This window comes from Brienomyrus brachyistius, chromosome 1, assembly GCF_023856365.1.
Source record: "Brienomyrus brachyistius isolate T26 chromosome 1, BBRACH_0.4, whole genome shotgun sequence".
Taxonomy (NCBI): Eukaryota; Metazoa; Chordata; class Actinopteri; order Osteoglossiformes; family Mormyridae; genus Brienomyrus; species Brienomyrus brachyistius.
The window spans coordinates 30,632,782-30,653,700 of NC_064533.1; the positions used below are offsets into that span (position 1 = coordinate 30,632,782).

At 42.3% G+C, this 20,919-nt stretch overlaps 1 protein-coding gene across 1 annotated transcript; it reads left to right on the plus strand.

The window, feature by feature from the left end:
* The first annotated feature begins 483 nt into the window (after positions 1-483).
* Positions 484-20,432, plus strand: LOC125746022 (transcription factor ETV6-like). The gene is made up of 8 exons (XM_049019559.1): positions 484-1,071; positions 4,438-4,565; positions 15,058-15,222; positions 17,047-17,175; positions 17,846-18,328; positions 18,442-18,584; positions 19,715-19,815; positions 19,917-20,432. Exons 2-8 carry the CDS (start codon positions 4,529-4,531, stop codon positions 20,017-20,019), a joined length of 1,161 nt encoding a protein of 386 aa, XP_048875516.1. The 5' UTR covers positions 484-1,071; positions 4,438-4,528; the 3' UTR covers positions 20,020-20,432.
* The last annotated feature ends 487 nt before the right edge of the window (positions 20,433-20,919 follow it).

Consider the following 20,919-nt stretch of genomic DNA (forward strand, 5'->3'; position numbering starts at 1 on the left):
CCTGTTAGATGCGGTCCGTCCTTCAGAGTGGCGTGCCGACATTATTCTGGATACCGTGGCTCACGATACACCAGTGAGAAGCACACCTCAATTTGCCCTCTTTTGAACTCTCATGTCTCCCATTATATATGCGGAGTGCAATATTTTATACACAGCTGTGCTATTGCTTTGCTAATTCAACCTTCACACTCTGCTCTTACTGGTAGAATGTGCAATAGCTGTAAATATATATATATATATATATATATATATATATATATATATATTTACACACACACTCACACATACAGTATAAACACATGTGTGTATGTATATATGTATGTATGTATGTATAGCAATTCACTACCCGTGTGTACGGTGTTTGTGTAGGTAACACATAAAAGCTTGAAACTTAAGCTTGCATCGATTGTAGCAATCAGAAAGGCACATGCATTTTTAGAGTTCAGCGGGCCCCATGATCTCACTATTGTTCCCCAATGCGCCGCTTTGCGCACCGTGCTGCAGAGCTGGGCTTCCCCGCAGCGCGGTCCCCTTTAAGGGGGCAGTGCCGCTGGACGGGGGGCAGCGCCTCACAGCGCTCGATCCTCCTCATCTCTGCCTAAAATCAATGAGCGGCTGCCCGATCCGCCGTTTCTGCTTTCAGCCTTTTCCAGGAAGAAACTGACGGCGGGGCACGATGGGCCGAGAAATGAAAGGAGGAAACGGAGAAGTTGAATTTGTCCTTTGTGAACAATGACCATAGATTGGAAAGAACATTAACAACACAAACGGGCGTGGATGGTTTTTAAATGGATCGCGACCGAAAATCAGTGGTAGTGTGTTCATGAAGGATTATTTTTTAAAGAAAAACAGAGGAAAAGTGGGGAAAGGGAGAACTTCCTGAATTGCGAAAAACATGGTCTGAACCTCCAGGCGATGTGCATTGAAGATATTCGCGGATTCTTCACATCCGATGTATTTTATTGTATCTAATCCTCATATTAAAGGATACTATTACGGAGGGACGCGTAATTATTGTTATCTATTGCTGCAAGGACTTTTGATCGTGCTGTTTGTTGTACACAAGGCTCGGTAAGTGACGTGCTCGCTCGATTCCGCTTCACCGTCAAAAGTGGCTCCTTACAGTCTCCATGCTGTGCATTTTGACATGAAACTGCAACAGGCTCTGCTCGGCTTGTTGAAAAGTGCGCTTTATGGCTTTATTTGAAAACACTCTTTACGAAACGCTTTAGAAAGTGTCATTGCGACACGGTTTTTTCTTTCGGTTTCATGGATCTTGGTTTGTGGGTAAATGGTCCCGGGTTCCTTTGGATAACGAGTAGTGAATTCATAATTGATTCTCAGCACTTATTTGCTTTTAAGGACCCTGTGGAGCTCTTAACGAAGAATCGAGATGCGCGTTTAATTCTGCAGTGAGTTGAGCAGCTGTGGTTTAAAACTAGAATTTAGTGATTAATTGACATTGGTGACACACCACAGCACACAACAATGAAATGCATTCTCTGCATACGTGACATAGCAGGGGGCAGCTAATTCAGCGCCCAGTGCTTGAGGGTGGTACGTTGCTCAGTGGTTTGTTGGTTAGGGATTCGAACTTGCAATCTTTCAATTATGAGTGCATTTCCCTAACCATTAAGCCACCACTGCCCAGAATTAATCATATTGTGAAAATTATTTATTCCAGTGAAGCTCTATACAGTAATATATCCTTCACCCACTTTGTAGATCACAGACTCTGTGACTCTGCTTAGGTTTGTGCAGTGAGGTCCATATCATCATCACTCTCCAGATGTGCACATTCACCTTGGCCCTGTTTCACTTGAAATGTAGTGGAAGTTTAGCAGAGCATCTACTTGAAAGACATTTTAAATATGTGTTTGTATGTAAACCTTAGGGTTTCAGTTGGACCAGGCATAGAACGTCACTCATTTGTTGTAGTATTTTTGTCATAAGCTTACATAGTTGTATATCCTAGGCAGTGGGTGACAATATGAACTTGCAAACTTGTGTGTGTGTGTGTGTGTGTGTGTGTGTGTCTGATGAGGGCTCTTGTTACTATTTTAGCTTGACTCCTATCCAGATTTCTACAGAAACAGGTTAGAGCTGGGTAGGGATTATGGTCATCATGTTGGGATTAGAGTTTTCCCTGTAGAAATGCATGGAGAGTCCCCACAAAGATACAATAAAAAAAAAACCTGTGTGTGTGTGTGAGTGAAAGAGAGATAGAGACAGAGAGTGTCCTGTGTTGCATTGATACTCGATTTAGGCTTCTGCACCTTATACTTTACATTGTTACTTCGCTGGCTCATCACAAATCTAATATGGGTGGAGAGTAGTTTTGAATGTAAGATAACTTTATATAATTTCTAATTTATGTTTCTTTTGGACTTTGTGCATGAAATGAATGTCTGTGGTCATTGTTAGGAATTTATATTGCACTGAATCAGGCCATAATTATTTGTTGTGCTGATTAGAGGTTCATTGTTCTCTTTGTAATGGTACCATGGTTTTTTCCACTCTGGCTACTGACCCTGCAGTCTGCTGGACCCCGTGCGAGCTTCATTACAGCACGACAGGAGGTAGTCAGGTGCTCAGTCAGGGCATCTTCCCATCAGATGGTTGGGGAAAGGGGGCCGACACTGTTCCCGTTAACAATGCCAAGCACTAGCTGGGATGAATTCCTGCAATGTGCATGGAAAATATGTACGTTATTTTTGTTATGTGTTAAAGTTATACATGAGACTGAAGTTCTTGTGAAGATGATTTTTTTTATAAAACATACCTGGAAAAATGTAAGTGTTCAGGTATACCAAAAGTTAGATCGATAGTATACATGGTTAATTATGGGGAAATGCTGGGTAGGGATTCTTTTTCTATTAATTAATTAGTTGTTAGATGGTCTGATTCACAGAAATGAATTATTATATTCTGCATTGTTAAGTATTCTTACACAGATAGACATACACTATATGGACAAAAGTAGTGGGACACCAGGCCGTTAGACCTACAAGAACCTTTTTGACATCACATTCTGAATCCATAGGCATCAATATGGAGTTGGTTTCCTCTTTGCAGCTATAACAGCTGCCACTCTTCTGGGAAGGTTTTCCGCAAGTTTATGGAATGTGTCTGTGGGAATTTTTGCCCATTCATCCTGAAGAGCATTTGTGAGGTCAAGTATTCATGTTGGATGTGAAGGCTTGGCTCACAATCTCTATTCTAGTTCATCCCAAAGGTGTTCATTGGGGTTTAGGTCAGGCCAGTCAATTTCTTCCTCACCAGACTCACCCAACTGTGTCTTTATGGACCTTGCTTTGTGCGCGGAGTCATGCTGGAACAGAAGAGGGCCTTCCCCAAACTGTTCCTACAAAGTTGGAAGTAGAGAATTGTCCAAAATGTCTTGGTATGCTGAAGCATTAAGAGTTCCCTTCACTGGAACTAAGGGGCCTAGCCCAACCCCTAAAAACAACCCCATACCACTATCCCTCCTCCAACAAACTTTGTTGGCACAATGTAGTCAGGCAGGTAAAGTTCTCCTGGCATCTGCCAAATCCAGACTCGATCATCAGACTGCCAGACAGAGAAGTGTGATTTGTCACTCCACAGAACACTGTTCCAGAGTCCAGTGGCGGCGTGCTTTATACCACTCCATCCAACGTTTGGCATTGCACTTTGTGGTGTGGGACTTTCATGCAGCAGCTCGGCCATGGAAGCCCATTCCATGAAACTCCCATCGCGCGGTTTTTGTACTGGGGTTCAAGCCAGAGGAAGTTTGGAACTCTGCAGTTATTGAGTCAACAGAGTGTTGGCAATTTTAACACACTAAATGCCTCAGCACTCAACAAGCCTGCTCTGTTACTTTACTTTGTGCCACTTTGTGGCTGAGTTTCTGTTCTTAAATGCTTCCACTTTGCAATAACACCACTTGCAGTTGACCGTGGAACATCTAGCAGGGCAGCAATTCCACAAACTGACTTACTGCAAAGCTGGCATCCCCTCCACTGAGCTCTTCAGAACAGTCCATTGTTTCATCAATGTTTGTCCCAATACGTTTATTCATATAGTACACGCACGCAGACATGCACACACATGTATGTATGTATGTATATGTATGTGTGTACGTGTGTGTGTATATGAAATATAAAATTTAAGCCATCAAACACAAAAATGACCTCTTAAACTATTTCAAGTATTGGATCACATATGACTTATTCTTTCTTTGCGATTTTGCTCTTGCGTGATAAACAGGAATGGTGTGTCCTGTAATAGCCCTGTTCTATAACATTAAGAGCTTTATCAGTTGATATTTTAAGTTGAATTCTTTTCTTTAACGGACCTCCATGATGCCATTTTCATATTGCCACAGTATCAGCTGCTGCCTCTGGAGAGCCTGTGGCCCGCTAGATATGCCTTTGTTTCTGTATCTCCTTGGAGCAGGAGGAGATCCCCTTTCAGCCTCTGAGCGAGCGCCCTGCCAAACTGTACTTCCTCCCCTGCCCATGCGCCAGCACCGCGGCCGGCCAGCCGGATGGAGGAAGGGCCCGCTCGCCTGCCGGCACACCTGCGTGAGTACAAACACCCGCACAAACACCCGCTCATGTGTATGCAAACTCCCTTGATGACCAGCCTTGCTGTGTGCTCTTGGCTTAATCTCTGTTGCTCCTATACCAGAAGTACATCAATGTGTCTTTGTAATTCTGCATGGCTGCTGGGAGGAGATACCTCTGTTACACCTGGAATGTACTGAAATATGAAACTCAATGAGAGATCACAATACCAGTGGTTCTGTGGGGGTTAATCATAATACATTGATTAGATCATAACCACAATGTAATGTAGGTTAATCACAATGAATTAACCAGATACTTTTTACCAGTAATATTAAAAGAAAAATACAACGTTGCAAGCTATAAATTATTTAGTCTTCCTCCCTTTTCACCTGTGACTAGTCCATGAGTTTGAAGACCTCTGAGGAAGCTAAATACCCAGAGACTGCATCAGGAAATAACCATTCGCTTGTGGCTACAATGCAAAGATTCGTACCTGTGAATTTGCTATTGCACCTCAGTGCCTCAGACATAAGAAGACAAGTGTAAAAACAAATGGAATCCTCAGTCTGCTTCTGCCTGCCATGGTGATCTTGAATGTTGCAGCTGTGTTAGATTGCTGTTTCATCGCAGGAGATGCACTTGCATGCATTCTTTGAAAAGTAAATTTTCTTTTGCATACCTCTTTACAGCTGTTATGAGCTATTACTATAAATATACTGCACTTGGCGTAACGTCATAAATCAGCTGTGATACATTCCAGGGTTTTTGTTTTGCATGAATAAGTAGCCTCTTGGAAACCAGTTTGATATATTTGCAGTGTAAAAATAGATTTTTTTTTGCATTCACATTTTTAAATGCATTTTTATGTGTAAATGAGTGCTGCACATATACTTAAAGCAAGTTGCCAGGGTGATTTTTATGAATAAAGAGCAAGAATTTCTTTGTAAAAATTGTACTGTATACGCCTGAAAATAAGTTACTTGAATGTCCTTGATTGGACATTGATGCAATGAATAAAAGTTTAAAAAATATATCAGTCACAAAGAAATAAAGCTTTTGAGCAATGGCCTTTGAGAGTTCATATGAAAAATTGGCAAGTTTAAGTGGAAAAATGGCCCCATAAAAATGGATTTGTAGGTTGACCGTCTCCGCTTCTCTTGCCTCACATTTGTATGTGTGACACTTTCATTCCCACTGCAAGAGAAGAATATGTTAGAGGTACTGTAGTATGAACTGCCCCTTTCCCCCCCCCCCCCAAAGACCACAAAGAGCTGTAATCTAACAGCTGGCTGTTGTAACAGAACTCGCCGTGCAGCCCATTAAAGTGTGAGGAAGTTGCAGCTGTGCCCGTCACTGTTTCTTCTCGGTAATCTCGTCTGCAGGGTTTGACCACAGATCTCGACTGGGGACTTTCTGTTTCTGCAGCTGGTTCGGCGGGTGTACAGACCCCTACTCGGGCACCGGTGCCACATTAGCTGGACTAGCTTGCCCTGTTTGAGTGGCTATCGTTTTCATGGAAGCATTCTGCCGTGACCTTCCGAAAGCCTGCAGTGAAGTGCCTGGCCATAATCTTTTAAGAATGTTACCAGTGTGACAGATGTGAACAGGAGACCTCGGATAAATGCCACGAGTCACCCTTTCCATCCATAACAGTGTGAAGGTTTCCCTGAGCTGGGGAGGAGTGTGAAATGAGTAAGAGGACTTGCACAATGAGGCATCTCCGTCAGCTTGAATATGTTGGTGTGTGTTTCGGTTTTTATTCTGCTCATGAAGAGTCAATTTGGGAAAAAGCAGCCCTAGAAAAAGCACTGCTGTGGCGTGGTTAGGTGTCCTGAAAGCTGATGGGACTTCCGACAGACCGAAGTACAGAGTGTCTCTCTGTGTCTCGGAGGGAAATTTCCTGCAAATTTCCTACACCTGGAAGCCACTGTTTTTCTGCAGCAATTTCCTGAGTGACAGAAGGCCATTCCTGAAAAATGGAGAATAAAAATCTGTAAGGGAGCCTGTTCTTGCATCCCAAGGGTGGAATAAAACACGGATTGTAGAGTTCGGTATCTTCCTTAGGAAACGGGGTCTGTGCAGCAGCGCAAAGTGAGCTGAGGCAAGCAGATCTTTATGCATGGGGCATGTGTTCAGCTGATGAAATGAAAGGGTGGAGTTTCTGCACGGCTTTCTCTGTGGCAGCTACAGCTTGGGCTGGTGGCAAATAAAAGCAGCACCGGTCACCTTAATTACGCAATGGTCCTTGCAGCATGAAACTGGGGACCATGGGTTCGAGTCTGGCGGTATACAAAAGGCCGACAGCATTTTAATGACATTTCATTGGAATTAATTACATTTATTTATTATAGGACATGTATATTTCCAACTAAGAATGTATCATTTGACAAGATCCATGTACAGGCAAACAAGCTAGGACAAGCATGAGTTTATTTTGGTAGATTATAATGTAGCTCAACTCTGTAACTAAAATTAACTTAGTTAATTTTCTGCAATGTGTACAATGTGCATGAGAATGTCTTAGATTTAGATTTTTGGTCAAAGAGGGTTTGATGTAATGTACTGTCAGATTTTGGGTGATATTTTGCTGGTCGGGGGGAGGGGGGTGAGGTTGTGAAAATCTTCCCTTTTCTACATTTTTTATGCATTGTTGTTATTTATAGCTTGAAACATTGTATTTTCCCCTTAATATTACTGGTACAATTTAAATAATACCAGTGAAATTTTGATGATTAATAGCATGATTATGCCATTTCACACCACAGCGATTGCTGCAGATTAGAGAGGTTGCTTTCACTTCTGCTGCGTCGTAAACATGTTTTTGCTATGTTTGAAAAAAAAATGTAACATCCATCAAACTTCGCGGCTGCATTTCTATGATTCACGTTCCCCTGTGAGACGAGCCGGCTCAGGTTATGCCAAGCTGGTGAAGGCGGAGCCTTCATTTCACATTGCGCTGTACTTGCAGTGTTTCAATTCGATCGCAGAGGGTCATCTCGAGTACGGCAGTGTGGTTTCATCTCCAACTCGGGCGTATATCGATGTGGCTAATTGATGTGGCCGTGGTGTGAAAACGTGGCACATCGTAAACTTCCTTATGGCTGAACGAGTTTAGGGACGGCTCACAGTGAAGTGGAACAAACATCAGTAAATGACCTTTTTTTTTATTACTCTTCTACTACTTTTTTTCTTAAATCTTTCATTTCCTGGGTTGCTTTATATACACCTCATTTGTGTTTTTTATATAGATGCAAAAAATTGACCTCAGGTTCCCAATGAAATAAAAATAGACTTATGGGTGTGAATAGATGACAATCCACCCCATATAATGCTCATTTAGAGAACAGATATGCCTTTGTGGGATATGTTTTCAGAATTATTCAAAAATAATGCTATACATAAATAATGAAAGTAACCAGAGTTTTAGAGATGCATGCACACAAAAGAGTTTGTAAGTAAGGGCCTGCAGTGCCTTTGCAGTTTTGAAATTTCTGTATGCTTCCTGTCTCACTGGGCAGAGGAGATTAGGGTAATTCCCATGCTGATGTTACCGGGATCCAGTTTCCTCCTTCATTAGAAAGTGACGGTTTACAGATGGCTGAAAGAAATGGAGAACAAATAAACAAAGAAGAAAACTGCTTTTATAATCAAAGTGCCGAGGAGGATAATTTGACTGCTTTCTGTTTTTTTTTTTTTTGTGGAACCAGTTTTGGTTGCTTTGCCTCATTGACTTCCTCAAAGAGCACCTCCAGGCCACCGTCTTACAAATACAGTCACTTTTGTACCTTATAAAATGTCCGCATATAATTTCTTGCTCAGTGCCACATGTAACAAGGTGGTTTTTGTGGAGAGGATTTAATAGGGAGGTCAAATTTTCTATAGTGTGAATAAGAGGAGGGGGCAGATCTGACAGTGAGGAAATACTGGTGACCCCCTCCCCCACCCCCCAGAAGTGATAGGTCTTACATCCTGCATCCTTCTTTATTCCCAAAGAGCCTTAATTTGTTTTGTGGACCCCCCCCCCCCATAACAAAATAAACAACTAAGATTTACTCCAAGGTTACCTAAGAATAATATCACCAGGAAGTGACCCCCCCCTCCCCACAAAAACAAAGAATTCTGCTCAAAATCTAAATTTTGGTTTATATCAGAGCTATTGTTAACTATGTTGTCAGTTAAGTGATCTTAATCACAACTGTACCGATGAATCACCAATCTCTGCTACTTTAAATATGCAGATGCATCTTGTTTAATAGTGGGCTACGTTTTTGAAATGTTGACTCTGTCCTTAAGTATTGATTTATAATAATAATAATTCCTTGCATTGTGACATACAGGCATTTCTTAAGAATTAATAAAAAAATTAAGAGACTTGCACAACAAACGCAATACTAAAGAAATGGGTAATCTGTGGAGGCAGTACAGACATGTGAAGCATATAGATTTTCAGATGGTTGGCAGACAGGCAGCTTGTAAAATAAGGTAGCTCTTCAGAAGGATATGTGGCAGAGCTCCAGACCTTCTCTTATCACTCTCTGGTCTTTCCTCCTCCCTCTGTCTGTCTCTCCCGCTCTGCTTTGCGCGCTGGTGATAAAAAGCACAGCTGCTGCGGGGCCTGACCACAGGAAGTTTCCTGTGCTGGAAGGAGAGAGTTGGGGGGGGGGGACTTCCTGCCAAGGGGGGCGCTTTGTGGGAAGTTGTTTAGAGCTTCCTCCCCTCCCACTCAGCAGCTGCGCGAGGCCATCGCAGATGGTCACGGCGGGGTCCTCGGGGGCTGCCCAAATCTGCCTTTTCCGCCATTCAGCGGGAGACCCCTGAATATTGCAGGGGAGTGCATATTGTAAACACGGGCTCACGTGACGGCCTCACTCCCGCATTTGCAGCTCTGGATCGGCCACGTTTTCGCACTTTCAAAGAAAGAACAAACACACGGCATCGACGCGAAGCTGATAAAATTCAGCCTTTTAAACCCTAGTGTTTGTTTTATGGGCTTCCGATGCCGTTATTCTGTATATTTTCCAAGCAGATTCTCAGATCTTTGACTCCACAATGTTCTGTTTGTGCAGTATAAGAAAACAAATATATTTCCATGATATCTTTTGACTCTAGCTTGAACAAAGAAGCATATTTAGAAAGGTACATTTTGTACAGTTATTTACCAAGCTAGTTATTTACAGCTTATTTTTTTTATTAATTTAAGGATAGAACAGAAGTGGGTTAAGATCCTTGAACCTTCCGGTGGCATGCCCAGAAGACTGATAACAGCACTGTGCTGGTTTCCCTCTGCTAAGCGCGGATCCTGTATTTTATGGAAGCAAAATATCAGTGAGTCAGTATGAGTGGGGGACGAGACAAGCTTGTGGTGAGTCTTAAGGAATCTTTCACGCAAGATAATAAAGGGAGGCGTCTGAACTGTCTCAGAGCAGCCGAATCCACACACACATACGGGAATATACAGCTGTGGGGACATCAACCTCTGTGATACGATGACAGTGAGGAAAGCCTCATCATAATAGTACACTGTCAGTATTTTTTAACTCTGTATTTTTAGTATTTTTTTAACCTTGGTGACTAAAATATCAAGACCAGCATCTTCAGGAAACTTAATTTTCAACGATACAGCCGATAATTCAACAGAAAGCGATATTATGCGGAACGCGTCACGGCTGGCGCTGTCCTGCTTTGCACGGTTGAGTTATACCTCTAGCATGGTGTCATTCGCTGAGCGTGGAAGCAGACAGTCTGTGTGATTATGTGCTCAGGGCTCTTGGAATGACTTCTGTGCTACATACATGCATTTCACCAGTGTGTTTTCAGCCCATTGAAGTTGAGGCCTCCTTCATGGTAGAGCACAGATCGGATACCTTTGTGCACTTCTTGTGGTCCCAGCCTTTCCATTTCTTCACGAGACTGGACTGTCAGCTGACATTGACTATTCCTTAAACAATGACCAGTTAGCTCTCCCTGTGCCAAATGTGTAACTCATAGCCTATTTCAGTCTGCCTGGCACTGTTAAGGTTGTGTTTCCATAGAGAGAGATTGGCCCTTCCATTGCTGGTGAGTCAGTAAAGAGATTTTTATCTCGAAGGGGAGATGTTTCCCCTCCCACGTCTCCGCGGGGTGCTCTGTCACCCCCTGCTTCTCCAACTCTGATTCATTCACGTTCTCTTATTCTCCTCCAGGCATATCTTTCACTCTCACGGAAAATGGAGCTCCTATTTGCTCCGCCAAGATGCAAAGTCTAACCCCTGCTTTTCTTTTAAATCTCTTTTGTTAGAAATGGTGTGGGTAAAGACTGGCTTTCGTCCTGGTGAGGAGCTAAAGCAGAGCCTTTGTTAAGGTCTACCGCTCACACTCTACCATCACCCAAGAAGAATACAGCACTCAGCTTTTGTGTTTGAGATAAAAAAAAAGAAAGTAATATTATATCAGCATTTGCAATTTCAATTAATTGATTGCAGAAGCTTTTTTTTAGAACTCAGTATAGTTTCTCTGAGGAAATTTTGGTAGTTTTCTATAATTTTTACAGTGCTTTTGGGAACATATTTCATGGGATTTTGGATGATTTTTCTATGCAGAACCTTTCAAGATGGGTGATATTTTGAGGTTTATTCTTATTGACTGCTTCCTGTGGGTGAATGTATCAGTTATGGAGACAAAGGTGGGCATAGCAAAACATTTGGGGTGGGCGATTCTACAAGGTCAAAATTTTTATATCACCATGAGGGTTAAAAAAATTGCTTCTGGAATACTAGTTTAAATGTAGGTTAGTAGGGGCATGGTGGTGCAGTGGTTAGCACTGTTGCCTCACACCTCTGGGACCTGGGTTCGAGTCTCCGCCTGGGTCACATGTGTGCGGAGTTGGCATGTTCTCCCCATGTCATCGTGGGGTTTCCTCCGGGTACTCCGGTTTCCCCCCACAGTCCAAAAACATGCTGAGGCTAATTGGAGTTGCTAAATTGCCCGTATGTGTGCATGTGTGAGTGAATGGTGTGTGAGTGTGCCCTGCGATGGGCTGGCCCCCCATCCTGGGTTGTTCCCTGCCTCATGCCCATTGCTTCCGGGATAGGCTCCGGACCCCCCGCGACCCAGTAGGGTAAGCGGTTTGGAAAATGGATGATGGATGGATGTAGGTTAGTATAGTTATGTTGGTTACTTTTGTTATGTGTACGTGCCCTGTTGCACATGGCTTGGTTTAAGGGACTGACAGGTGAGGCTGGTATGGCGTTATCATGGATGAGCAATCGTTTGCAGGGACTTTCCCAGCCATCTCAATTTAAATGGGCAAACTTTGGAATCTGTAAAGTAAACACCTAGGCATGAATGCAGGTATCTGATTGGGTTCACAGTTCAGTGCAGTTTTAGTTCAGCAGGGAAACCATTCGTGTTAAGATTGTTTGTTTATTATTACAACTACAAACACAGTATAAGAACAGTTATAAACATAAGGCAGTGTCTGTCAATGTGTCCGAATGACAAAACCACTCAACAAAATGCCTGTTTGCACTGTAAAAATAAATTCATAAAATAAAAATTCAAAAATGACTGCATCATAACAATCATAATTAATGAAATCCCATGTTCTCCCCTACAGAGTACAGTCACATATCTGTAGCAATAAACAGTCCTGTAACCTCAGTAGTCGTTTTTCAGCCTGGTCTGATTTTCCTGGTAAAAGATAGCTTCCTCGTGGCATTCAAGGTAAGTTAATAGTCATAGGAATGCCATAAAAATAATAAGATACAATAAATAAAATAAATGTGTTTCTTTATTGCCTTTGCATTCTCTTTATTGCTTTTTCCATATTGATTTTGCTTTTTCCCCAAGGGCCAAGCTGTCAATAAACTGGCTTTGAGTGGGCCTTCCGATAAGGGGCTGGCAGGAGAACAGGCTGTACTGGGGTAGCTCACTGTGTGTGTCGGGTTGTACGTCACTCTGTACTGTAGGCGGTAGCAGTATGCAAACTGGTGTCCCTTGGTAATAATGGAGGAGAAGAGGCGAATTTCGGGAATCATAGTGGTAATTGCGGAAGGAGGTGCAGAGGAAATCAGGAAATTTCAGAAGCCTTAGGTATCTTTAGTGATTTTCATTAGATTATTTGTAATGCAGTTATTATGCAGTTGATTAGATTACATTAGAGGTATGATGGAGGAAGTGCTGTGAGAGCCACAGTGACCTTTATTTTGAAATCCCAGTGGAACCATGACTGCGAGAGACCCACCATGACAGAGGCTTCATCCCATTTTCCCCATTTAATTGCAAGCGCACTGAGATGCTGAACGCATTGGTGATGTGTGTTGACTTAAGGCGCAAAGTGTGGAAGTGTATGTAAAGAGCTGGAGTATTCACACGCTTAGCGCAAGTATCCAAGGGTGTCCCGTTCCTCAAATATGCCAAGTGCAGCGCCCTTAATGTGCACTTTATCCACACATTGGCAAGTACTGCATGGAAGCCATCTTCAGCTAAGTGAATAGATTACCATGCACCGCACCACTGACGATTAATCTTTACATCACATCGAACATGAGGAAGTCTGTCGGCGTATCACAGCATGCCTCCTAAGAAGTTTCAGTATGAGTGTGCAGAAGTTGTATGACGAATGTTTACATAGCCTAGGCTACGGTGAAGAACAACCCCAAACACAAGAAGACACAAATGATAACATAGTTGTAGTGCCTGGGCAATTGATCTATTTATATACTGTACACTTAAGCATTTTGCATTTTCTGTCGATATGTGTTACAGTACCAGAGTGTGTAGTATCTCAGTACGCTTGTGCTTAACTGGGGTATACAGGATGAAGCCCCAGTTTTCCTTATAAAGGGCTACTCCACAAAACAAGTTTAGACAACCAGATCATTTTAAAAAGCTTCTACAAAACATGTTGTCAGGAAACCTGATTGCTGGCCATATCTCAATGGCTAAGGTCCACTGGTCCTTTGGGAAGGGATGTATCCCTGTCGAGTCCAGCTGGCTTTAATATAAGCAAATAATTGTTTGTTTCACAGTTTCCTTGACTAAAATCAGCCATGTTGTAGCATGTTTTGACACTCACTCCATCTGAGGGGGCGTGTTCCAGTGGGAAGGCCCGCCCAGAACCTGTTGATTGACAGCTTGCCTCTTTGAGGAACACCAAAAGCAATAAAGAAAAGCATCTTCTTATTTTAATTTTTTAAATTTGGATTTATGTTACTTTCTTATTCAATATTTATTTTCTTATCTCTTTACAGATTTATTCTTTTTTTTATGGTACTCGTATGACTCCATACTAACTTGCCGAGGCTCTTTCTGCTTTGCTTAGGGTGTTACATACTAAAGTTATGTCATCTCAAGTACGGTATAACAGAGCCGACTGACAGTCTTGGTCTTATAATCTACTCTGCCTTTGGTGTTGATATAATTTACTGGGAAACTAAAATGTTCCCTGATTTAAGTGATGTGGGAGGGTATTTCAGCTCTCTTAACCAAATCATAACCACAATTAGCATAATGTATTCTATGTTGAACTTGTGAATTTATATTTTGCCCTTGACAAGAAATGTATCAATTTGTTTCATTGTGCATTCCAGACTGAAAATAATGTAACCAAAAGCTCACGACAAATATGTGTAACATCAAGCCCTTAAAATTTTGTTCTGAAATGCTCTTTAGCAAAAACTATAAAAATGTTATTTATATCGGTTCATCAAACAAACATCAATTCAGGAGGTATCTACCAATTCCCAGCCCTGCAAAACCTTCAGTGTAAGTTTGGAGTCATTGTCTTGTTTTAAAGATCCCCCCAAGGCCAAAAAGTCATGGTGCTTGGTATAAGTTATTAAATCATTCTTTAACAATAGCCTGTGGACCACTACTGGCAAGTCAGCCCTGAAGGCATCAGTGACTCATCTCTCGAACCTGCTGGCATGGAGGCAACATCTCATGGTTGATGAGACTTAGCAGCTCTTTGACTGTTTCATTGGTTTCTCTTCACTTTTCACACTGTGACGTAGGAAAACAGGCTCTCGTGTCTTGGCAAGTTCTCAGCTATTGCAGATGTTTAAACATTTTGATTGTTGCCTAAGTGTGGTTTGCAACACGATTAACCATTCATGATTTTGTACCCATAACATCCTTCATGTTCCTTCAACGACCATCTGTGATTGTGATTTGACAGTTGTTTGGCCTGTTGTTTCTCATTGGTGATGACAAAGGACTTTCTCATGTCTGTTAGCTCATTTGTATACCCAAGTGAAACCGGACGTAATGTCAGGTCTCCATACGGTTCCTTAAAACGGATCTGCAAGTACAGTATCAGTATAGCACATTCAGGAATCTCTGCTATCTGTGTTTTTGAGAGTTATTAGTATAACTTGTTTTACGATTGTTACAGTGCTTGTTATCATTCCATTGTTTGTCGTTGCTTCGTGAACTGATGTCCTTCATGGTGAACCTGACCCCTATTCATCACTGTTGATGTCGGTCTGCACTGAGGCCGGATGCTGACTGTGTCCCGCCCCCCCCCCAGGTCTGCAGCCCGCTCTTTGGAGCAGAGAGGATGTCTCGCAGTGGCTGAAGTGGGCCGAGCGGGAGTTCTCCCTACATCCCATTGGCAGTAACACCTTCCAGATGAACGGAAAGGCATTGCTGTTACTCACCAAGGAGGACTTCCGATACCGCTCACCTCACTCAGGTGAGGGGATCTCCACTCTGGGCCAGGCTGAGAACCTGTCCCCTTCTTTACCAGGGATGAGGTCTCACCTATTAATGACATCATTGTTATTATGGAAAAAAAACTAATCCGACATGGTAAGCTGGGGGAATCCTGGACTGCAGATACATTAGACACTACAGCCTTTATAATCTGCTTTTAAATACCTTTTCATTCATGTAGTAAGTTTAAAGGTGAAAAATTTTAGAATGTAGAACTGAGTTCGAGCCTATCCTGTCATGCACTCCATGCAACACATAAATAGGTGAGAGCCAGCTTGGGGGTCACAGGGCAGAGTCAGCCAGCATGCAGCACCCCTGGAGCTGGGGGGTAGGGGCCTTGCTCAGGGGCCCAATAGTAACATAACTCTGTGGGCCACAGGATTTGAACGAACAACCTTCTGATCCCGGGCACTCACCCACTGGCCCACACACATCCCCAGATTGCAATTAATGATTAATCAAATGAAAGATTAATAATTGAAAGGCATCATTTGAAATGTGTTTTGTACATTATGGTTTTCACATTGGTTCTATTTTCAATATGTATGTAACTTTTTTTTTTTTTTGGGGGGGAGGGGGGGATGCATTTAATATTAGGGTAATAACCAGTGATTGACATAACTGGTACGCAAATACGCATTTACCTTTAAAAGTGATACGTGTGGCAATCGATTAATGTAACAGCACAAATGCGTACGTATTTTATATACATTTTTACTGATATAACAAGAAATGACTGTGCATTTTAACCTGTATACCGCAAATGAATTACGAATTAGCATATAAAGGTTAAAATGCACAATATTTTTGTCATATCGGCGCAAATGCAAATAAAACACGTAAACATTCACGTCGTTACAACAATTGATTTGCCGCACGAATCGCTTTTAAATGTGAATGCGTACCTGCGTACCAGTTATGTCGATCCCTGGTAATACGTTTTTTTACAGCTTGAAGGTACAGATGTGTTTGCTGGCCGGCGAGGACCCTTTCAGCAGGGTGTTAGTACTGGACATTAGGTGGGAAATGAGTGTCTCGATGGCGGTGAATAGTGGGCTTCCCCGTCCACCGCCTACACCTTCCCTCACAGGCCATGTCCTTGAATGTGGCCAGTCCTAAGCTTCACCTTCCATATTTCTTATTAAAGGACTATGTGGCAGGCTGTGCATACTGCTCATCTCATATATTGTACAGCCATATCTTTGGTCCTTGGTCACCTGATCAAATCCAGTGTTCTTTTTTTAGCACCAGCTGTGCATGGCTTGAAGTCTCCATTTTCACTAAGGCTAAGTATCTGTGTACTATATGAACTGCGTGTATATGTGTGTGACAAATCTGCCTTCTCACAATACCCGGTGTAAAATGTGTGGCAGGTTGTTATTTCCTGATTATCATTTCCGGCTACACCTCACTTGAGGGAGCACAAGTAATTCAGTTACTACTCAAATACAAATAATAAACAAATATAATCACTGCATGAAATACACGAACCATCATGATTGATTAATGATGCATGAACATGGATTCAGTATGTAATTAACACTTAGTTTCTGGATAATTAATACATCAAATGAGAGTATGCTACTGCATTAATTGTGTCCCCTCAAGTAGAGTCTTGCCTCATTTTTAGACACTAAGTGATCAAAATATTATAACATATTATTTTAGCATCTACAAAACTGGGAATATTAACTGAAATAAATAAGGTTAAATATCCCGCTCAAAAGCACAACAGGCCTCTGAAACGCAGTCCGTACTCTGCCGGCCTAATGCCTCCCGTTAACGCATCCATCTTAATCCACAGGCGACGTCCTCTATGAGCTGCTTCAGCACATCCTGAGACAGAGGAAGACCCATGGCTTACACTCCCCTAGCTTCTACCAGGGGAACTTCCACTCGCAGCCAGGGGACCATCAGCTTCACAGGCTTGAAGGTGAGCTACAGGAAGGCTGGATGTGCTAACTTCACTTGGCTCGACATCTACTGTACTATTAAACTATTTGGTGAACGTCAAGGGTAAATGATCAGAGGCAAAGTGGTGTGGAATTCTTCCATAAAGCTCAACTTCTTTGCAGTTTAACTAGTGTATAGTGTCAGTTTCAACAGCCTGGCAATGGCTCTCAAATGGCTATGAAATTGTTTATACAGTATGTTCATTATGTTATCTGGTTGTAATTTAAAGTGTAGAAAAAATAAGAAGGAAGGTTTTTAAAATTTAGCAGGGAAAAAAAAACAACCGTCTGTCTTTCCTGGACATGCTGACGTTCATTAAATGAATCTAATTTGATCTTAATTAAATGGTCCCCCTTATTGTTGTTCTCTATTTCTTGCCAGCGAGTTAAATTGTGTATTTTAATCAAATTTGCCTGTAAAGTATCCGTTGACTGTGTATTTTATTTCATTCGTTGGCTAATTCATTGAAATCCAAGCCTCTTGGATTTAAATTTGTAGTACAGCAGTGACATCTAGTGGAAATATTATAAAATCACTGATAATCTTATCTGTAGGTTAAACATATGAAATCTCCAGGTGTGGTAGGATATGTTATTAAGATGTGTGGCCATCCACCATTTTAACCTAAAAACCATAAATCCATTTTACAGAAACGGTACGTCGAACTCCACAAGGTACAGAGCCTCTTCCTCAGTTCACTCCCACCATTGAGCTGCGCCACCGTCCCCGGTCGCCTCTTAACCCGAGGCAGCCATCGCCAAATTCCTGCCGCTCGCCCCCAAAGCCGGGCCTTCGTGAGGACCCCTCACAGCTGACCTCCCAGCTGCCTGACAGCAACCACCACCCTGAGGAACAGTACCAGCTGTCCCTGTCACCGGCAGAGGGCGCAAATGGCCGCTGCGTCTCGCCACATGAGGGCGACCCGCACTTGGTGCATAGTGCTGCCATGCACCCCATCCTCCTTAACACACGCATGTCCATGGCCGATTTTAAACGCGCACGGATGACCCCTATGAGTGGGCGAGATGGGTCCACGCTGGTCTCCAATCGGGAGGAGCTGCTGTACCAGAACCACATCTTGGTGCCTTCATCTCCCCCTGAGGAGCCACCTCTGCCGATTGGGCGAATCGCAGGTAGGCCCGGCATTTAAGATCCAGGGGCTGTTGTTTCACCAGGGTTCTGACAATGAGCTGCAGCTGCCGCCAGTCTGTTTGCAGTAAGGCCCTTTGCCATTTCCCCTCTGCAGACTGCAGGCTACTGTGGGACTATGTATATCAGCTTCTCTCTGATAGCCGCTATGAGAACTACATTCGATGGGAGGACAAGGAGAGCAAAGTGTTTCGCATTATGGATCCGAATGGACTCGCTCAGCTCTGGGGAAATCACAAGGTAACATTCTTATATTACAATATCCAAAGTCCCGGATCATATCCCATCCTGGGTCATTCGCTGCCTCTAGCCTCTGGACCCCCACGACCCCGAAGATGGATATATGATCATATAAGTGCCAGTGTTTTTGATTTTAATGCATTTGAGAGAAAAAAATCTGTTTGTATGTGCAAATTTAGGGAGTATGGGAGATTTAGGGAATTTGAATCACCCGATTAAGAAGTGCAGGTGATTTCTGCATAACAGTGTCATTATGCTGCTGCAGGAAGTGACCGTTACCTTAGCAGGTGAGTTTAAGGCTCATTTCATCATGTGTTATAGATGCCAGTCTTGGAACCATCCCCAAATTTCAGCTTCATTCCAAGTGTTCCGCTGTAAAAAAATACATCGCTACATGTTTCATGCACGATGTCATGGAATTACGCACTGCAAGATTACATTTCCTTTAAAAAAACGGTGAATAAAACAGGAAAACTTTCTCAAATACTTTTTACCAAAACTAAACTTTCGGGAAAAAATCGGATCACAGTTCAAAGGGCATAATTACAGTCAGTTACCTGCCATAAAAAATAAACAGGCCTGCTTCTAAAAAAAAAAAAAAGTTCTGAGGCCTGATTCATAGACCTGGATCTGAATGGAAGAGCTTCATTCGGAGGCCCATGTGGCCAGAGGCACCATGACACCCCATGCTCCGTTTCCTCCATGTAGCAAGTTGCTAACTTCGGTCAGCTGGCTGGCGTGAGATTTTCAATTCGAGATAAGTCTGCACACACAATTACGTGTACGTAACACTTTTATCACCTTGTAAACAGTCTGTAGGGTTTACAAACTACTCCGACAATAATAAGGTTGCTAACTTTAGGTTTATAATGGAATTACATAGATTTGCTGTAAGAGTTGGCAGCCCTGGTGCATCATGCACTAACCTCCATGCTAGTCAGATACTTTCTAAGGGTGAAGTATAGCTAAATCTTATCCATCTGGATTGACAAAACTGAATGTTTATGGATGGAACTTTGAGCACTTACTATCTCATGCTTAATTGTGGGTCAGACTGGGAGTTGGGATTTTGTGTATTTTGGTAATTGATAGGACTAACACAGCTCTGTGATTTACATTCCTCAAATCAGAACAGGACTAACATGACTTATGAGAAGATGTCAAGAGCTTTGAGACATTACTACAAGCTGAACATCATCAGGAAGGAGCCGGGCCAGAGGCTGCTGTTTCGGTAAACCTGCCTCTTGCTTAGTAACAGTCACTGGCTTCATTGGAGCCACAAGAGCATTTTTTTCAGCTCCTCCTGTCCCTGTTATCTGCTCCTTGTTCCAGGTTCATGAAAACACCAGACGAGATTATGAGTGGCCAGACCGACAGGTTGGAGCACTTCGATTCAGACCTCGATGATCAGATGTACGTAAAGGAGGAATGCTGAATGTGCTCGACACTCCGCCAGAGTAACGGGGATTTTGAAAAGCATCTGAAACCATCTTCCGGACAAGAGGAACTTAAATCTGTGGATCAACTTTAAATACATTTCACATTCACTCTTCAAAATCAGATTTTATGTGAAGTTTGCTATAATTTTGATCAATTATATCTTTTATATATGAATCTATAATAAAACATCCAAAGTAGTGTCTCTTGGATATATACTATACATGCTTGATTTACGATATGGATCCAGTGTTTTGGATATACAGTTCATGTTCTTTATGTGCCATTTAAGTGCATTTATGTGCATATTTCAGGATGTTGGGATTTTTTTATGGTGCTGATAGACATTCTTTGCAAATGCAGAGCGGGAGTGTTCAATGCATAATAAATATTTAAAATTCAACAGTCAAAGTTGTCAGTTATATCTTTATTTGTATAGATTAGCAGCATTGGAACTTTACATTTGCATGGAATGTTGGTAATGGAGATGTTGGTAATGGAGATGTTGGTAATGGAGATGTTGGTAATGGAGAGTGCGAGTGAATCTATGCAAGGAGAAAAAAAAGCCACTTGGAAAGTAAATATAAAGTTTACTAGACACTACTGGGAGAAAAAAAGAATCTGTCTAAGATAAAATAACATCTACTGATCACGGAGATAAATTCTTCACGTCGATAAGCTTGGGGACACTAGAATTAGCAGATGCAACATGACCATAACCATTGCAGGATGGGTACTGAGAAAACAATTTTTATCAGTATTGAATTTGATCAAGGCTCATAGTCACATGCCGCATGGGTTTGGGACTGAGCCTGTAAGACTGAAATACTGCTAAACAAACATGGTTCCCCACCACATCACAATGCCAAGATATGGTGAGAAACGCTAAAGAAACTCT

Bases quoted from the DNA above. Each gene is read 5' to 3' on its own strand.
- LOC125746022 (XM_049019559.1), top strand. From the start codon at position 4,529: ATGGAGGAAGGGCCCGCTCGCCTGCCGGCACACCTGC. The intron at 4,566-15,057 runs GTGAGTACAAAC...CCCCCCCCCCAG, and splicing joins TCGCCTGCCGGCACACCTGC to GTCTGCAGCCCGCTCTTTGG. The intron at 19,816-19,916 runs GTAAACCTGCCT...TCCTTGTTCCAG, and splicing joins GGCCAGAGGCTGCTGTTTCG to GTTCATGAAAACACCAGACG.